This window comes from Salmo salar, chromosome 11 (genome assembly GCF_965601325.2).
Source record: "Salmo salar chromosome 11, fSalSal1, whole genome shotgun sequence".
In the NCBI taxonomy this organism is placed as follows: Eukaryota; Metazoa; Chordata; class Actinopteri; order Salmoniformes; family Salmonidae; genus Salmo; species Salmo salar.
Window position 1 is genome coordinate 92,056,769 of NC_138301.1, and position 17,718 is coordinate 92,074,486.

Consider the following 17,718-nt stretch of genomic DNA (forward strand, 5'->3'; position numbering starts at 1 on the left):
GCTCATTTCTTAATGCTAGAAAACAGTTGAGGCTGCTGAGGGGAGGACGGCTCGTAATAATGTCTGGAATGGAGTGTAATGGATGGAAAGGTATCAAACACATGAAAACCATTTGGTTGATACCATTCCATTGACTCCAGTCCAGCCATTATTATGAGCCGTTCTCCCCACATCAGCCTCTGCTGGAAAACGATTTGTTTCAATCCTCATGCCATGCATTGTGTGTCTGCTTGAGTGTCTGCCTCACATTTATTTTTCCTTGAGTCAATAACACAATATCTGGAGTGTTATTGGCTCTAGTCACTGAATCAACATTGTCCAGACTTATTCTCAAAAGTCACTGAATTCTGTACTACACATAATCCTGAATAAACTGAAACAAGGAATGAATGTAGAAGATGGCTTGTTACCGGGAGGAGATTGACATGGTTTGATTGGCATGGTTTGTTTTGCAGTGAGGAAACAATAACCTGCGCCTGTACATAAGAAACATGGCTCCCAACAACACAGACAAGAAAGTAATCGTCAGCCTGTGACGGCAGCCGACACATTGTCCTCCTCTTTCTGTTCAGCCTGGGCTCCCTGTGACACAAAATCATTACACGACCCAGCACACTCTGTCTTACCCCCTCTTTATTTTCCTACAAAAATATTTCACCTTAGAAAAGACGGCTGAGAAATGTACATGTTGTTTTTGTAACTGCCATAGAACTTTTCACCTCAAATAGATCTGTATATATAGACTGTAAGTAAATATATCTTAGCAATATTAATAAATCTAGTTGTGTTTTGAGTGGGTGCCCTCCTCTCAGCAGGCAGGTCTCTGGTATATATCCATGTCCAGTCACTGTACTGATACCCAGACATCCTTCTATTCTTAGAGATAGTTCATGTTAGGAGAGACAATGGAGAAGGAGAACGGCGTCCCTGGGTGACCGCTGGGTATCGCTGACCGCTGCAGTGACCACTGACCAGACCAGACCAAGGCACCATGAAAACCCCATCAAGCGCATCCCTCTGTGCTTATTACAAAAATACATCCTAATAATCAATACTAACGGGTTACCCTCTCTGATAACGGCAGGAGGTGCTACTGTATCTCAGCTGAGAAAAAAGAAAAAGAAAGATACAGGTGCAAACGTCTCAAAAGGGCACGCGAGTCCAGTCAAGGAAGGAGAGTCAGTGTCATTACAGGAAGTAGTGTCCATTCCATCCAGATAGCCCTCACATTAGAAACTCAGTGAGAGAACTGTCCAATGATAGTGGAGTGTCCATCCGACCAGCCCATACATTACCAGTTGAATGAGTGAGAGGAGACAGAATCATTTGTCCAGCTAGCTCAGACCGTAAAAAACACACATGTAGTGGTCTGTGTGTGTGAGGGTTCTTAAAGTAACTTTCCAGTAAAAAAATGTTTAAAAGTTAATATTCTGCTAACTCATATGCAAATAATGCTGTTGACTCATCCTATACTAGTATTTGTGGCCAAAGCATAAATTGGAGACAAAACACTTGAAAAACCCAACCTCAAACAGTTAAAAAAATGCTTGGCTATTTCCTCAGAGAGGATGGTCATCTTCCTGAGGAGGATGAGCTAGCCAATCAGTGGTCTAGTCGTGTGAATATTTTTAATGACCGGTATACGCCAACACCATTCTGTTGTTGGGGCATGCCCCACAACATTCTATCAATGAAAAGCTGTTTTTTAACATAATACATTTTTTGGGGGAAGGAAAACTATTTCACTAATATTGTAATTAATAATAGGTCATATTTCACAGAAATCCCAAAACACTGGAGAGCTACTTTAAAGCTCTTATAGTGATTGCAGGAACAAGGGGACAGGGAGCACAGCATCCCAGAGTACCACTCTCCTGCTAGACTGCTTAGTCACTGAGGGACATTTTGCTATAAACTTGTTATCATTATCATCATCAAGTTGATATACTATTTCCATTATCGTCATGTTATCACATTTCTAATTCATTCCAGTATCATAATTTAAACATCATTCATTTGAAACATTGATCCATTGAGAAGAATTTGGTATAATAAATAAAACAAATTAACAATGAGGATCCCAATTAAGATAACAATAACAACAAATTCCTCCAGTCATCGTTTTGATTCGATGGTGTAGCTGGTCTGGCAGTACCCAGGCGAAAAGCCCCTTAAGCCACTCCCCCGCTCTCAGCAGATTGGCTGCTGTACTTCCTGTCACAGAGTGAGGCCGCTCCCCTCTGCTTACATCATAGAGGGACGTAGGATAGTACCCCAGAGATAGTCAAGAGGGCAAGTAGCCAGAAGGGGGAGGGTGAGGGCTGGGCTCCCAAGGGTGAGGCAGAGTTGGAGGTGCAGGAGCAAACCTCGTAGCCGTTTTCGGCGTGGTCGGCGTGGTGCTGCCCGTGTAGCCGCGTGTTAGCCGTGTTATTGGCCTCTGTGGCTGGGGAGTCCGACTGCATCTCTGTACACACCAGCCAGTCCTTTCCTATGGACCGTGGGTACCCAGCCTCCACCTCCATATCACTGCCCACCACACGCCAGTACTCCTTCCCCTTGAAGAAGTATGAGGAGCCTTAATGAAAAGAGGACAAAGAGGCTGCATAAGAGGACAAAGAAGACAAAGAGGCTGCATAAGTGAAAAAGAGGGTTTGATGATTGATTTTGCTATGGTAATACATCAGTCACTTGATTCTGTCTCGCTGTTTTTCGTCCAGTCCCTCTCTCTATTCACCAGTTTGTTTTCCCACACCAGTTCATATTCCCACAACAAACTCTCATTCTCTTCCTCTCTCTCAAATATATTTTTTCCCCCCTCATCTGTCTCCTGTTTCTACAAGCCGCTATCTCTTCCTCTCTCTCTCTCCCTTCATCGCTCTTATCCTCCCTAGCACTATCTCTCCCACTCTTTCCATCCCTGCCACCACATCCACCTCTCTCCCTGAGGTCTTTGATGTGCTTCCAGTTCCCAGGCCCCCAGGGTCCACGTGTGTATGTATGAATCCTCTGGTGGCTCAGACTGTCATTTTTGCGCGTGGCCTGTGCTCACCGACATCAAACAGCTCCGAGCAGGACCTCTAGAGTTGGCAGCGGTACAGAGCCCAGCACATGGAGGAAAGCGCTTACATACACTCAGCCACAGGAGTCGCTACAGGGGAGAAAGGATCTAACAGGCTCATGTGGAGACTCGGCTGGAGCTTGCCATGCGTGTGTGTGTTTATGCACTGTAGAGTGAGTGTGTAAAATGACTGTGTGTGTTACTGAAGAAGGGGTTTTGATAACTTGTGGTCACTATACTGTATGCATATGTTTGATAAGCTATTCTATGTATTGTAGCTACATTATATGCTTGTGTGTGTGTGTGTGTGTGTGTGTGTGTGTGTGTGTGTGTGTGTGTGTGTGTGTGTGTGTGTGTGTGTGTGTGTGTGTGTGTGTGTGTGTGTGTGTGTGTGTGTGTGTGTGTGTGTGTGTGTGTGTGTGTGTGTGTTTGTGTGTGTGCTTGAGAGGTGAGGGTTGTATACTGCATGTGTGCTTTGGTGTGATATGACTTACCAATGTGTCAGACTGAGTGTACTTTAATTACTGTTAGACTGGCCCTCTACTGGTTAGGGTCTGACTCTGAGATAGGCATGAATAAGGAGCTCACTGCTGAGAGTACTGTGCAATAGCTGGGACATGATGCCCTAGCACCATCCTGCCCCCCCCCCCCCCCACACACACACACACACACACACACACACACACACACACACATTCCAGCTGCAGGCGATTGCTGCCATGACAACCCAACAATGAAAACACAGGCTCAGCAATGAAAATACTATGGTTGCATCCCAAATGACACCACATTCCTTATACAATGCACTACTTTTGACCAGAGCCCTATGGGCCCTGGCTAAAAGTAGTGCACTAAATAGGGAATAGGATGCCATTTGGGACACAGACCTATCCTTTCCAGATCACACTCCAGATCAAAAGACCGAATATCAAATTACATGTTAGGGGCCGTCTGCATTGAGGGCTTTAGAATGCATAGCGGCTCCACCAGGACTGTGGTTTAGGCAGGCTTGACTGACCAATGACCTGGGCTGTTTTTGACTAGATTAGTGTCCAGTCTGAGAGAGAGTTAGAGGGCAAGGGGGCTGGAGAGGAAAAAGACCCAGTGTGGGTTAGTAGTGGATATACTGTAGAAGTAGACCTGTCAGGACCCTGAGGGCAGGCATGAATGACATACACTCAGGTACTCCATTCTTTTTGACTAATGCTTCCATTATTTTTGTGTACTGTCAAGTGCAGTGTACTGAATGTGTATTTCAGCTTGTATTTAGTTTTACGAAGTGAGCGATAGGTGAATATGTAGTGAGTAAATGTGTGTGTTTAGTATGTTGATCTGTGTGTGTCTGTCTAATACTCACCGTCAGACCATCGCATGGCGTCGTCTAGCTGGGGCGGGATCCCCTTCCACAGTGTGCTGTCTTTGGGGTAGCCCTGATCCATACGCCGTAGATGGTCGTCATAGCGCCAGTAGCGGTTGTCCTTGAAGAAGTAGGTCTTGTCGTTGTGGAGCCACACGAAGGCTGCATCTACACCCTCCATAGGCAGGCCGAAGTCACTGATTGGCCGAGGATAACCCTCTTCCACGTTGTTGTCCTTGAATATCCAATACTTCAGTCCTGAGGAGGCGGGACAAAGGAACGTCAATCAATGAGAGTGAACTGGATAACTTGTTTAATTTAATAACTCAACTGAATGAAAGTGACTTGTGATTAAATGTGTTTTGTGATTAAACTATTCAATTGACTGAAATACAGTTATATTCTTCAAGAACCAATGGGTACAGATCATACATTTTTAAGTCTAAAAATGGAAGTAGCAACTGATAGACCTCTTTTCATGTGTTTCTCAGAACACATTCACCTTCCTTTGACTAGCCCCAATATATCAAAAACCTTCAAAATTACAACAAAACACTCCCTTTCATAGTTAACATCATTGGTATAATAGCTGACCTCCCTGCCTCAACCACGACCACGGCTGAGTTTATGAGTTATGTACCTTTGAAGAAGACGATCTTGTGGTCCACAGGTCTCTCGTAGACAGCGTCCACACTGTCCAGGTTGGTAGGCAGGCCTCTCCAGAACCTGTGGGTCTGAGCCGGACGCAGAGACACCAGGTGCTTCTCCCGCGTCAGACGCCAGAAATACTTCCCTACAAGGAAAATAGAGAAAGTAAAAGAAAAGTAGGAAGAAAATGTAAAAAAGTAGAAGAGAGAATACAAAGTCCTTCTCTCTCTGTTTAAGTGTTTGTGTGTGTCTGTACAGGATTGTGCACTGTATGTGGAGTGCAGTGTGTGTGTGTGTGTGTGTGTGTGTGTGTGTGTGTGTGTGTGTGTGTGTGTGTGTGTGTGTGTGTGTGTGTGTGTGTGTGTGTGTGTGTGTGTGTGTGTGTGTGTGTGTGTTTGTATGCACTGTATGTGTGTTAATTGTATGTGTGTTAATGGGTGTTGTCCAGAGGAAATAAGATAAATGGTCCACAGGGAAAACATGTGTGGACACCTCAGGGCATATTGTACCCAGGCAGGCACACAGCTGGCGGAACCAACCAAGCGAACAGGGAGAAGCAGATTCAGCCTAGCTCACGGTATCTGTCGAACTGCCTTAGTCTAAGTTTGTCTGAGTTTGGTCACAGCCTGTGCATTATTACTTTGTAATCTGCAGCTCTACAGGGTATTAACAGCGTCCATACATACTTAACTTTAATTATTACCAGGAGTTCTCTTGAGGTTAACCGATGTTAATTAAGAATTTATTTTTGCAAGAGAGACCTGTCTCATAAAACCTTATAACTGGACAGTAAAATGTATCCAATTGATTGTGTGAGTCAGATGGAACTGGGGGCCCCTCTAGGGCTATCCCGTCTTGGGAGTGTGAAGGTGTGTGTGGAACTCAGAGAGATATGCTTGGCTGGGTTCTATATTGATCGCAGGCAGTGCCACACTCTGTTTTCTCTCCTTCTGGCCTCTCTCTGTACCTTTGAAAAAGAAGGCCTCTCCACGAATCTGGGCCACTGCATCGAAGTGACTTGTGCACCTGTTAGGGGCATCTCGTGCCGGCCTAAGAGAAGAAAGAAGAAAGAAAGGGAGAGAGGGGGAGCGAGAGACAAAAGTGAATAATATAATTAATTGAAGAAACTAAGACAGAATGTACTGTACACCAAACCACTTCTCTATCCCCAGTCAGACGTACTGTAATGTGTGTACGTGTTACTATGCCAGTCTAAATCAGTGTCTTCTCATCTTAAACCAAAGCGCCCATGCGCACTATATTTGTGTTTATTTACTGCGTATGCGTGTCAATTAAAAAACGAGCCAAACATCAGAGGAGATGTTATCGTCCTGACGCAGGAGACCGAGGTCCTCACACGCATTATCCCAGTGCTAATGACTGAGTTAAGCGCCTGACGTGTCCTGGCTGCAAATGACGAGGCAATTACAACGACAGGGCTGCTTTTGTGAGACGCTACTCGCCTAGATCCTTATAACAAAGATCTCCATTCAGGGCTTATTAACAGAGGAGCTGCGAAGAGACGACTATATTAGTGACCTTTGTCAGGCTAAATCCACCTTCTCCACACATCATCCAGCAAGATGGAGTGGAGGAGAAATGAGAAGGGAAAGCTACAGAAAAGAGGACAAAGTCTCCGCTTTGTATGAAAATCTATTATATTAGATGAGTGCTGTGTCATCTGGAGACTGGATTTGGTATAAATGCACTCATTTTGTACCGTGAGCACACGCTCGGCTGTACTTTACTGTGACTGGGGAACAAGGTGAAATAAGGACTGCTATCTCTCACTGCTGTGGCGTTGTGACAATGTCCAAACTCGCTGACCTCCAGGACAGATAGATGCCTGAGGGAGAGAAAATGGGTCTGGAAGTTTCTGAGCTTCAGTTTGGAGGTATACAGGCGTGTGTAGATTTAATGTGTCTGCCTGTGTGTCCAGGTGTGTGTGTGTGTGTGTGTGTGTGTGTGTGTGTGTGTGTGTGTGTGTGTGTGTGTGTGTGTGTGTGTGTGTGTGTGTGTGTGTGTGTGTGTGTGTGTGTGTGTGTGTGTGTGTGTGTGACTTACGGGACAGTAGATCTGTTCTCAGGGAGGTCCAGTAGTACAGGTGGGTCAGCGGTTTGGGAGGGATCATCAGGACGCGCCGTATGAGACACTGAATCTCTCACCCCTGGGAAAGATGAAAGGGCAAGGGTCAAGTCAACAGCACCTTGACACGCAACCCCACATTCAGATACAGATATTCAACACATAGGCTGCGTTTACACAGGCAGCCCAATTTTTATTTTTTTCTCACTTATTTGTCTTTTGACCAATCAGATCAGCTCTTTTGCCAATAATTGGGCTGCCTGTGTAAACGCAGATATACAGCCCCAGCGTGATTCAACATGCTCCCTCTCGCTCTCTCTCTCTCCTTTGTCCTACCTTGCCCGCTAACTCGAGTCTCTTCCCTTCTCCCCCAGCCACTTATCCCCTCTCACCTATCAGTCTTCCTATCCTCCTCGCCTCCCACTCTCTTCGCCCCTCAAGTATCTGTCTTCCTCTACTCTCCTCCTCTCCTACCTCTCTCAGTAGCATGGCACACAGTGATAAGCAGGGCCTGTGCCACAGGGATGACCAATTAAAGCCCTCTCTTCGCTCCTTGCATATAAACAAATCAATTCTGCTTCCTGTGCCGAGGCCTTGGGTTTTCTGCTCTGCACTGCCGTGTCGTGCTGAGGGATGGGCGGCCACGTCCCGCTAGGAATCATGGGTAATTATAGGAGACATTTGCAATGAGTGGTTGAGGGGTGGTGGTGGGTAGCATTTTCCGCACAGCATGTGTACATAGAAGGGATGGCAGGATTGCAGTCCAGTGAGGTAGGCGGGGGCAGGTATAGAAGAGTTATGGAGGAGTAGCTAGGCAAGAGGTGTTCAGATGTGTGGACCGAAGGATAAAGATGACTGAAATAGGAAAGATAGGTGGAGAGTGGAGGGAGATGACTGAAAGAGAAGTGTTGGTTATAGTATAGGAGAGAGACGTGGGCTGGAGAACATACCGTAGAGCTGCCAGACGCGGACCTTGTCCTCATAGGGGAGGTCGTACTTGAGTGGGTCCCCCACAGGACCCTGGTAGTACGGCCTCATGATGGACTCTATTGCTGAGGTGTGGGCCAGGCCAATAGCATGACCAAACTCATGCACTGCTACCGCAAACAAATCCATCCCGTGAGAGTCTGAGGAGAGAGAGCGAAAGGATAGAAGTGAGAGAGATAACGGTGAGATTTCTCCATCCATTGGAGCAGAGAAATGCTTTAATAAAGCTTTTGTATCATGAACATACCCCTCACTGATAGACAAGACAAGACAGAAGAATGTTGTGTTGGACTTCCCTAGAAAGCCTTGGCTTGTGTGAACTGGAATGGCTCATAGGAGCAGGAGCCTATTGTGACATGATGAGGTAGGACCCAGGAGCAGAGAAGAGAATCAGATGATAGGTGACCGGGTTGATGCGACTCAGGATCTTGAATGGTCCTATGTAGCGCAGGGCGAGATTCCGAGAGTCCACTTTTAAGCGGAGATCACGGGTGGACAGCCACTCCCGTTGACCAGGTCAGAGGAGCCGAAGGTGTCTTCGGTGTCGGTTTGCCTGGTGTTGTTCTTAACCTGTTAGGGCTAGGGGGCAGTATTGACACGGCTGGATAAAAAACGTACCCGATTTAATCTGGTTACTACTCCTGCCCAGTAACTAGAATATGCATATAATTATTGGCTTTGGATAGAAAACACCCTAAAGTTTCTAAAACTGTTTGAATGGTGTCTGTGAGTATAACAGAACTCATATGGCAGGCCAAAACCTGAGAAGATTTCAAGCAGGAAGTGGCCTGTCTGAGAAGTAGTGTTTCATCTTGGCTCTTTTTATTGAAGACTCAGGATCTGTGCAATAACGTGACACTTCCTACGGCTTCCATAGGGTCTCAGAGCCCGGGAAAAAGCTGAACGATATCGAGGCAGGCTCTGGCTGAAACACTTTATCGCTTTTGGCAAGTGGCCACTCAGAGTACTATGGGCTTAGGCGCGTGCCCGCTTCGACCGAATGCTTTCTTTTCCTTTGTCTGTTTACCTAAAAGCAGATTCCCGGTCGGAATATTATCGCTTTTTTATGAGAAAAATGGCATAAAAATTGATTTTAAACAGCGGTTGACATGCTTCGAAGTACGGTAATGGAATATTTAGAATTTTTTTGTCACAAATTGCGCCATTTTTTTGTCACAAATTGCGCACCCTTATTTACCCTTTAGGATAGTGTCTAGAACGCACGAACAAAACGCCGCTGTTTGGATATAACGATGGATTATTTTGGACCAAACCAACATTTGTTATTGAAGTAGAAGTCCTGGGAGTGCATTCTGACGAAGACAACAAAGGTAATAACATTTTTCTTATAGTAAATCTGACTTTGATAAGTGCTAAACCTGCTGGGTGTCTAAATAGCTAGCCCTGTGATGCCGGGCTATCTACTGAGAATATTGCAAAATGTGCTTTCACCGAAAAGCTATTTTAAAATCGGACATAGAGTGCATAGAGGAGTTCTGTATCTATAATTCTTAAAATAATTGTTATGCTTTTTGTGAACGTTTATCGTGAGTAATTTAGTAAATTCACCGGCAGTGTTCGGTGGGAATGCTAGTCACATGCTAGTCACATGCTAATGTAAAAAGCTGGTTTTTGATATAAATATGAACTTGATTGAACAAAACATGCATGTATTGTATAACATAATGTCCTAGGGTTGTCATCTGATGAAGATCATCAAAGGTTAGTGCTACATTTAGCTGTGGTTTGGGTTTATGTGACATTATATGCTAGCTTGAAAAATGGGTGTCTGATTATTTCTGGCTGGGTACTCTGCTGACATAATCTAATGTTTTGCTTTCGTTGTAAAGCCTTTTTGAAATCGGACAGTGTGGTTAGATTAACGAGAGTCTTATCTTTAAAATGGTGTAAAATAGTCATATTTTTGAAAAATTTAAGTAATAGCATATCTAAGGTATTTGAATAACGCGCCACAGGATTCAACTGGCTGTTGAGTAGGTGCCCATAGAGGTTAAACAGAGGAGTGGAACAAGGAGGATTGCGCCCTGGTCCAGGTGCGGCAAATTTGTCAAATTAACGCCTCTGCTGAGGGCACCCCCGCTTCGGCCTCTTGTTCAGGAAACGGGGGGGGGCGAACCCAAACTGATACTCGAAAGGCGATAGTTCGGCAGTGTGTTGTAAGCATATTCAGCCCAGATGAGGAACTTGCCCCAGTTGGTGGCTTGAGTGGAGACAAAACAGCGGAGGAACTTCTCCAGCTCCTGTTTGACCCGCTCAGTCTGCCCATTCGTCTGTGGGTGGAAGCCAGAGGAGAGACTCCCGACGCCCCCAACAGGGAGCAGAAGGCTTTCCAATACTGCATGACAAACTGGGTGCCACGGTCCAAGACAATGTCCTGTGTGAGTCCTTGTAGTCGAAAGACATGGCTAATCATGAGATCAGCTGTCTCTTTGGCTGAGGGCAACTTGCATAGGGCGATGAAATGGGTGACCACCAGGATAGTGGTAAGCCCTTGGGATGGAGGTAACCCCATGATAAAGTCTAGGGACAGGTGGGAACCAGGACCGGTTGGGGATGGACAGAGGTTGGAGCAACCCAGCCCGTTGCTGTCGTGAGGACTTTCTTTGGGTACAGATGAAGCAGGCCGTAGCGAAGGATCTCAGATCATCAATCATGTTGGGCCACCACAATTTCCACCTCAGGAACTCCAGTGTCGAATTAACCCCTGGATGCCCTGTTCATTTAGAGGAGTGTCCCCATTGTAGTACTCGAGAATGGGCTGAGCGTGGAACATAGAGTCTGTTAGTGGGACCACTGCCGGGGTCAGGTTCTCGGTCTGGGCTTGTCAGTCCGTGGTCTCAATACTCCATACCACAGGGGCCACAATGCGGGAGCTGGGGATGATGGGCTCGGGGTCTTTCTCCTCGTTAGAGACATCATGTTGTTTGGACAGGGCGTCTGCTTTCTGGTTCTTGGATCCCAGGCGATAGGCTAGTGTGAAGTTGAACCTGTTAACCTGTTAGGGCTAGGGGGCAGTATTTGCACGGCTGGATAAAAAAAATGTACCCGATTTAATCTGGTTACTAATCCTACCCAGTAACTAGAATATGCATATACTTATTATATATGGATAGAAAACACTCTAAAGTTTCTAAAACTGTTTGAATGGTGTCTGTGAGTATAACAGAACTCATTTGGCAGGCAAAACCCTGAGACATTTTCTGACAGGAAGTGGATACCTGATGTGTTGTATTACCTTTAAACCTTTGCCATTGAAAAACACAGGGGCTGAGGAATATTTTGGCACTTCCTATTGCTTCCACTAGATGTCACCAGCCTTTACAAAGTGTTTTGAGTCTTCTGGAGGGAGATCTGACCGAACAAGAGCCATGGAACGATGATGGCCCATTAGACACCTGGCGCGCGAGTTCATGTTGGGTACCCTCGTTCCAATACGTTATAAAAGAGTATGCATTCGTCCACCTTGAATATTATTCATGTTCTGGTTAAAAAAGGCCCTAATGATTTATGCTATACAACGTTTGACATGTTTGAACGAACGTAAATATATTTTTTCCCCTCGTTCATGAAGTGAAGTCCGGCGGGCTTAGATCATGTGCTAACAAGACGGAGATTTTTGGACATAAATGATGAGCTTTTTTGAACAAAACTACATTCGTTGTGGACCTGTGATACCTGGAAGTGACATCTGATGAAGAGAATCAAAGGTAATGGATTATTTACATAGTATTTTCGATTTTAGATCTCCCCAACATGACGACTAGTCTGTATCGCAACGCGTATTTTTCTGGGCGCAGTGCTCAGATTATTGCAAAGTGTGATTTCCCAGTAAGGTTATTTTTAAATCTGGCAAGTTGATTGCGTTCAAGAGATGTAAATCTATAATTCTTTAAATGACAATATAATATTTTACCAATGTTTTCTAATTTTAATTATTTAATTTGTGATGCTGACTTGACTGCCGGTTATTGGAGGGAAACAATTTCCTCAACATCAATGCCATAGTAAAACGCTGTTTTTGGATATAAATATGAACTTGATAGAACTAAAAATGCATGCATTGTCTAACATAATGTCCTAGGAGTGTCATCTGATGGAGATTGTAAAAGGTTAGTGCATCATTTTAGCTGGTTTTATGGTTTTGGTGACCCTGTCTTTGAATTGACAAAACATTACAACTCTTGTAAATGTACTGTCCTAACATACTCTAAATTTATGCTTTTGCCGTAAAACCTTTTTGAAATCGTAAAACGTGGTTAGATTAAGGAGATGTTTATCTTTCAAAGGGTGTAAAATAGTTGTATGTTTGAAAAATTTGAATTTTGACATTTATTTGGATTCAAATTTGCCGCTCTTGAAATGCACCTGCTGTTGATGGAGTGCACCACGGGGGGGACGCAGGCGTCCCACCTAGCCCATAGAGGTTAAAAAACAGAGCCCACCGAGCCTGGTGAGTGTGCAACCTCTTGGCTTCTTGAATGGAGACCAAGTTCTTGTGGTCCATCCAGATCACGAAGGAATGAGGTGCCCCCACCAACCAGTGTCTCCACTTCTCAAGGGCCCACTTAACTGCCAAGAGCTCCCGGTTGCCAGCATCGTAGTTGCATTCCACCTTTGAGAGCTGCTTGGAGAGAAAGGCACATGGGTGCAGTTTCCTGTCCCCCTCATTCTGCTGTGAAAGGACCGCTCCTGCTCCGGTATCCGAGGCATCCACCTCTACCACGAAGGGACGAGCAGGATCAGGATGAACAAGGATGGTCCGGAGGTGAAATGTCGAGCTCCTTTAATGCCCTGTCAGCCTCCGGGGTCCAGCAAAACTGGGTCTGGGACTGACGGGTTAGGCCTGTGAGAGGCGCTGCCACCGCACCAAAGTTGAGTATAAAACGTCTGTAAAAATTTGAAAAATCCTGGTCTTGTTTGAGTGTCAGTCGGTGACCACCATGCAGGATGTGTTCTGGAAGGGTCTTGGAGAAAATCAGGATGTCGTCGGGGTAAATAAAGACGAAACGATTCAACATGTCCCTAAGAGTGTCATTGACCAATGCCGATGAGTTCGATAATCCGAATGGCATGACTAAATAATCATAGTGGCCACTAGGGGTGTTAAAGATAGTTTTCCATTCATCTCCCTCCCTGATTCTCACCAGATTGTAAGCATTGCGGAGGTCCAGTTTGGTGAAAAATTGGGGCCCTTGGGCAAGCTCCAAGGTGGAGGACATCAGGGGTAGGGGGTAACGGTTCTTAATCATAATCCTGTTCAGCCCTCGGTAATCGATGCAGGGACACAGACCCCCATCCTTCTTTCCCACAAAGAATAAGCTTGCGCGAGCTGGGGATGTTGAGGAACGAATGAAGCCTGCCCTCAGCGACTCCCGGATGTAGTCGTCCATGGCTGCCGCTTCAGGGGCCGAGAGGGAGTAAAGAATCTGAATCTGCAGAGGGATGGGGCATTTCACGCAGGGGATTTGTAATTCTCTGGCGAGGTCCTGATCAATGAAATGATGCGTGGCCCCGGAGTCCACAAAGGCTTGAATATGGTGCTGATGGTTGTCCCAGTGAAAGGGTCAACGGTAGTGACAGATGGTGACTGGGTAGCCTGGGAGTGACTACACAGCTTGTCAGGGTCTCCCCCTGTCCTGGCGAGCCCCTGTGTTTCCCGTAAGCTCTGGGCATGTAGAACAGACAGAGATGGCCGAGACCTCCGCAGTAGAGGCAGCAGCCTTTCCACATGCACCTGTCGCCTTCCTGTGGGCTCAGACGTGTGCGTCCCAGCTGCATGGGCTCCTCAGTACTGGGGAAACCAGGATACTGGGAGGGTATCAAAGGGGCGCTGTCTCACTCATTCTTGGATGCGGTTGTCGATCTTCAATTCAAGCGTTATCAGGGACTCGAGTTCCTCTCCCAGTTTCTGAGAGGCCAGTTCATCCTTGATAGAGTTAGATAGACCCTGGTGGAAGGCAGTGACCAGTGCCTCAGTATTCCACCCACTCTCGGCAGCGAGGGTGCAGAACTCAATGGTGAAGTCAGCCACTGGTCTGGCCCCTTCGCGGAGGTTGAAGAGCCGGCTCGCCGCTTCTTGTCTGCCGATTGGGTGGTCGAAGACTCGTTGCAACTCGGAAATGAAGACTGATATCAAATCAAATTTTATTGGTCACATACACATATTTAGAAGATGTTATTGCGGGTGTAGAGAAATGCTATGGAGCTGCAGGATGGTGGCTGCTGTTCCCACACCACCGTTGCCCATGCCATGGCTTTACCCGAGAGTAGAGAGAGGATATAGGTGATCTTGGCCCGATCGGTGTGGAACAAGAAGGACTATAGCTCGAACACCAGAGAGCACTGTGTTAGGAACCCCTTGCATTCCCGGGTGGCCGTCATACTACTCAGGGGCTGGGATCTTCGGTTCCCGGTGCCGGTTCCCTGGGAAATCTACGGTGACAACTGGAGCACTGGGCGCTGAGACTTAGGCAGTGGCTCTTCCTGGGTTGTGGGTGTGCATTGGTTGGAGGGAGTCGGTAAGTGGCTGGAGAGTCTCTGATATTTGGGAAAGTTGTTCTTGCTGTCACCCCAGCAGTGCTCCTTGGTGGGTTATAACATTCTTGATCTGGTCGATCTCTGCTGGGTCCATGCTGGAGGCAGACGCTTGCTGTGACATGAGGTAGGACCCAGGAGCAGAGAAGAGAACCAGACGAGGAACCAGTGGTTTAGAATAAACGTAAATACCTTACTTGGAAAAAGTTCAACAGTAGGTACAAAGTAAAACTGGGACAACAACACACACTAGGACTCGAAAACCTACTCAGGAGACAAACACACACAGCAAACAAATCAAGCATCTGCAAAGGGTAACAGAAAACACACATCTCTTAAAAGGGAATCATAATTAGTAATAGAAAACACCTGAGTGTCATAATAGTCTCTAGGGTGGTCTCTGCCGCCCTCTTGTAACAGGTGGAACCATGACGCCAATCTCCTGTTCCTGTAGCGTAAAGCAGCTTGATGTACAAGTACACCGCCTGGATAGGACGCTAGTCTATTGCAGGGCCTTAACCCCAATTGATCTCCTTAATGTTGGGTGTCAAGCAAAAAGCAAATCGTTTTTTCAGTCTTTGATATGACTCGGCCGAGAATCAAACTCCCAACTTTTCAATCTCAGGGTGGACACAGTGTTTTTCTCTTACTTCTGAACTCATCTTCATATAGTTACAGTTAAGAAGAGTGGCAGGCAGGCACAGAGGCTTTTAATGCTTTTAGGGTAGTGGTGCAGAGAGATAGTTATGGAAATGCAGTCTGATCCACGAGCTGTCAGTCACAGACGAGCATGGAGGGACACCTGGAGCGAGGGCAGCATGATAGAAATACCGCTCCTCTCCTCCACGGCTGAATTTGCTTAAAAAAAGAAAGAAAACCTGTTTGTCTGGCTCTGCTAAGCAAGACCAAGAGTTCTAACCTGTGGCTAAGAGATTTCGATTGCGGCTCTACCATCCACCAAACTCGGTGTGGTGTGTGTTAGTGTGCCACAGCTAGCTAGGTTCCCTGGTGCTTTGTGTGTGGCTAGCTTTAGATTAGCACAGGCTTGGCTGCGTCTCAGGGTCATGCTCAAACACAGACAAATGAGAGAGTTGGTGATAGATTCACTCCTGGTTAGTGCAGCCACCAGGGCGAGGAAAGCCCAATACATGTTGTAATCTAAGGGAGCACATTGTGCAGAAATGGAATGGAGAAATGGTGGAGGAGGAAGGGAGAAAAGGGAGGAAGAGAGGAAGAGATAAAAGGAGGGAGAGAGGTTATGGTACCATGGTACCATTTCCTTTACAAGGAGTATGCAGGGTGGAGGAGGAAGCATCTGGGCTGGGATGGGTGGCAGCAGGAGGTACAGAGAGAGAGAGAGAGAGAGAGAGAGAGAGAGAGAGAGAGAGAGTACAGGCCAGATGGAGTCTGTCTGTCCCATTAGATTTAGGGATGGGAACCTTTTCTAAAAGCAAGCCACAGGTGGCCAGAAAAGGGTGCTTCTAGGAAAACTTTAGGAGTCTGTGGAGGATGAGAGGAACAATCCCCTAATCCCTTTTAGAGTCCTTTGTACACTGACTACAGCAGGTTCAGCCTTGTGACTGTTTACTCAGCCAAAATACTATCAGCTTTGTGGAACCTGACTCCATGCCCCTGTGACCATCTCCAAATATGACTAGGGCTCCATTTCGATGTCTCTCTCCATTCCTCAGGAGAGGGCTGCTGTTCCTCTGTGGTGATGGCGACGGTGGTGATGGCGTACAGCCTGTTAGCCATGGGGTGCACCCTGGTCTCTGAGGAGCCAGTCAGCCAGAGCAGGGAGACTAAATGACTGGCTGACAGCTTGATAATGTGGATGAGCAGGGTGGAGCAATTTCTACCTTCTACCATATCATTCTCTTCTCTGTCTCTCTGTCTCTCTCTTTCTCTCTCCCAGTTTCACACAAACATGAACACACTCAAGTGTGCACACGCACACAGGCATGAACCAAAGCCAAAGTGAAAACACACCTGCTTAATGAGCCTTTTGTTTCGGCCACCGTAAGCTGTCTGCATTAGCGAGCAATCAGCTGCGAGATAATGAATAAAAGCAATCTGTCAGCTGTCAAAAACAGCCTTCCATTTATGTGACTCAGGCCCCAAGAGCCTACCCTGGCCACCACATTTGATGTCACCCCTTACAATCAACCAGTGGGGAGCAGAATGCTAGCGAACTTAAATGGAGCATTCAGCATTCTTCTAGCTCCACTGTTCTTCAAATGCCCATTTTAAATCCAGTGGTAATTACGTCCATTAGCAGATGGCCCTCAAAGGGTGGAAAGTTGTAAGGTCCTGACAAGAACAATACAATGAGAGATGTTTTCAGAGAATAGGCAAGGGGCGAGAGGAAAAAAAAGGGTGAGAGGAAAAGCAATTACTCAAGTCCTTATTCCTTTGATAATGCCCATCCTTCTTAAGAAGATTAGGGCCCAGGACGTCTACTGAACCTCCGCATTTCACTTCTAGCGCTTGACCTTACAAGTTACCAACCTCTCCAAAGATGATCTTCTTGTTGGAAAGCTGCAGCAACAACAACCCACTCCAATATCTAGGATATTGGGGGAAAAAAGCCAGGGCCAGGCCTTGAATCCTGTTGCAGACTGACTGAAAAGGACCTGAATGAAAGAAGCACCTGTATGGCTCGCTGTTATGACAGAAAACTAGGGACAACTAGTTAAGGTTTAACTCCCCTTTCTAACCCAAAGCACCAACAATGTTTTCATTAAGCATGTCAAAGAATGCAATCCTTCAGTGTCTTAAAACACAACAATAACCATATCACACATACATGTACATAACATTTGTCAAGGTAAGGCATTGGTATCAGTTTTAGTAAGAGATCTTCGAGATTAGTATCCTACTGTGTGGGGGGACTAAGAGTCGCGGTGTTGACCCGACGGACTGTGATGTTGAGAAGAAGTTAAGAGATGCTTAATTAACTGTCTTTCCTGCGCCTTGGCGACTCACGTCTGCCACCAGAGAGTCAAGGATAACACGAAACGCAAACAAA

At 46.2% G+C, this 17,718-nt stretch overlaps 1 protein-coding gene across 1 annotated transcript in view; it reads right to left on the reverse strand.

Annotated features, from left to right (window-relative positions):
* Positions 1–615: 615 nt before the first annotated feature.
* The window catches only part of LOC106563158 (matrix metalloproteinase-17), a 91,754-nt gene continuing 74,651 nt past the window's right edge, over positions 616–17,718 (reverse strand). Inside the window, exons 5-10 of the mRNA XM_014128425.1 lie at positions 8,099–8,275; positions 7,128–7,230; positions 6,031–6,113; positions 5,056–5,208; positions 4,416–4,673; positions 616–2,575 (exon numbers count right to left, since the gene is read on the reverse strand). Coding sequence (XP_013983900.1) covers positions 2,250–2,575; positions 4,416–4,673; positions 5,056–5,208; positions 6,031–6,113; positions 7,128–7,230; positions 8,099–8,275 — 1,100 coding nt within the window. The 3' untranslated portion in view covers positions 616–2,249. The remainder of the gene's footprint in view (positions 2,576–4,415; positions 4,674–5,055; positions 5,209–6,030; positions 6,114–7,127; positions 7,231–8,098; positions 8,276–17,718) is intronic.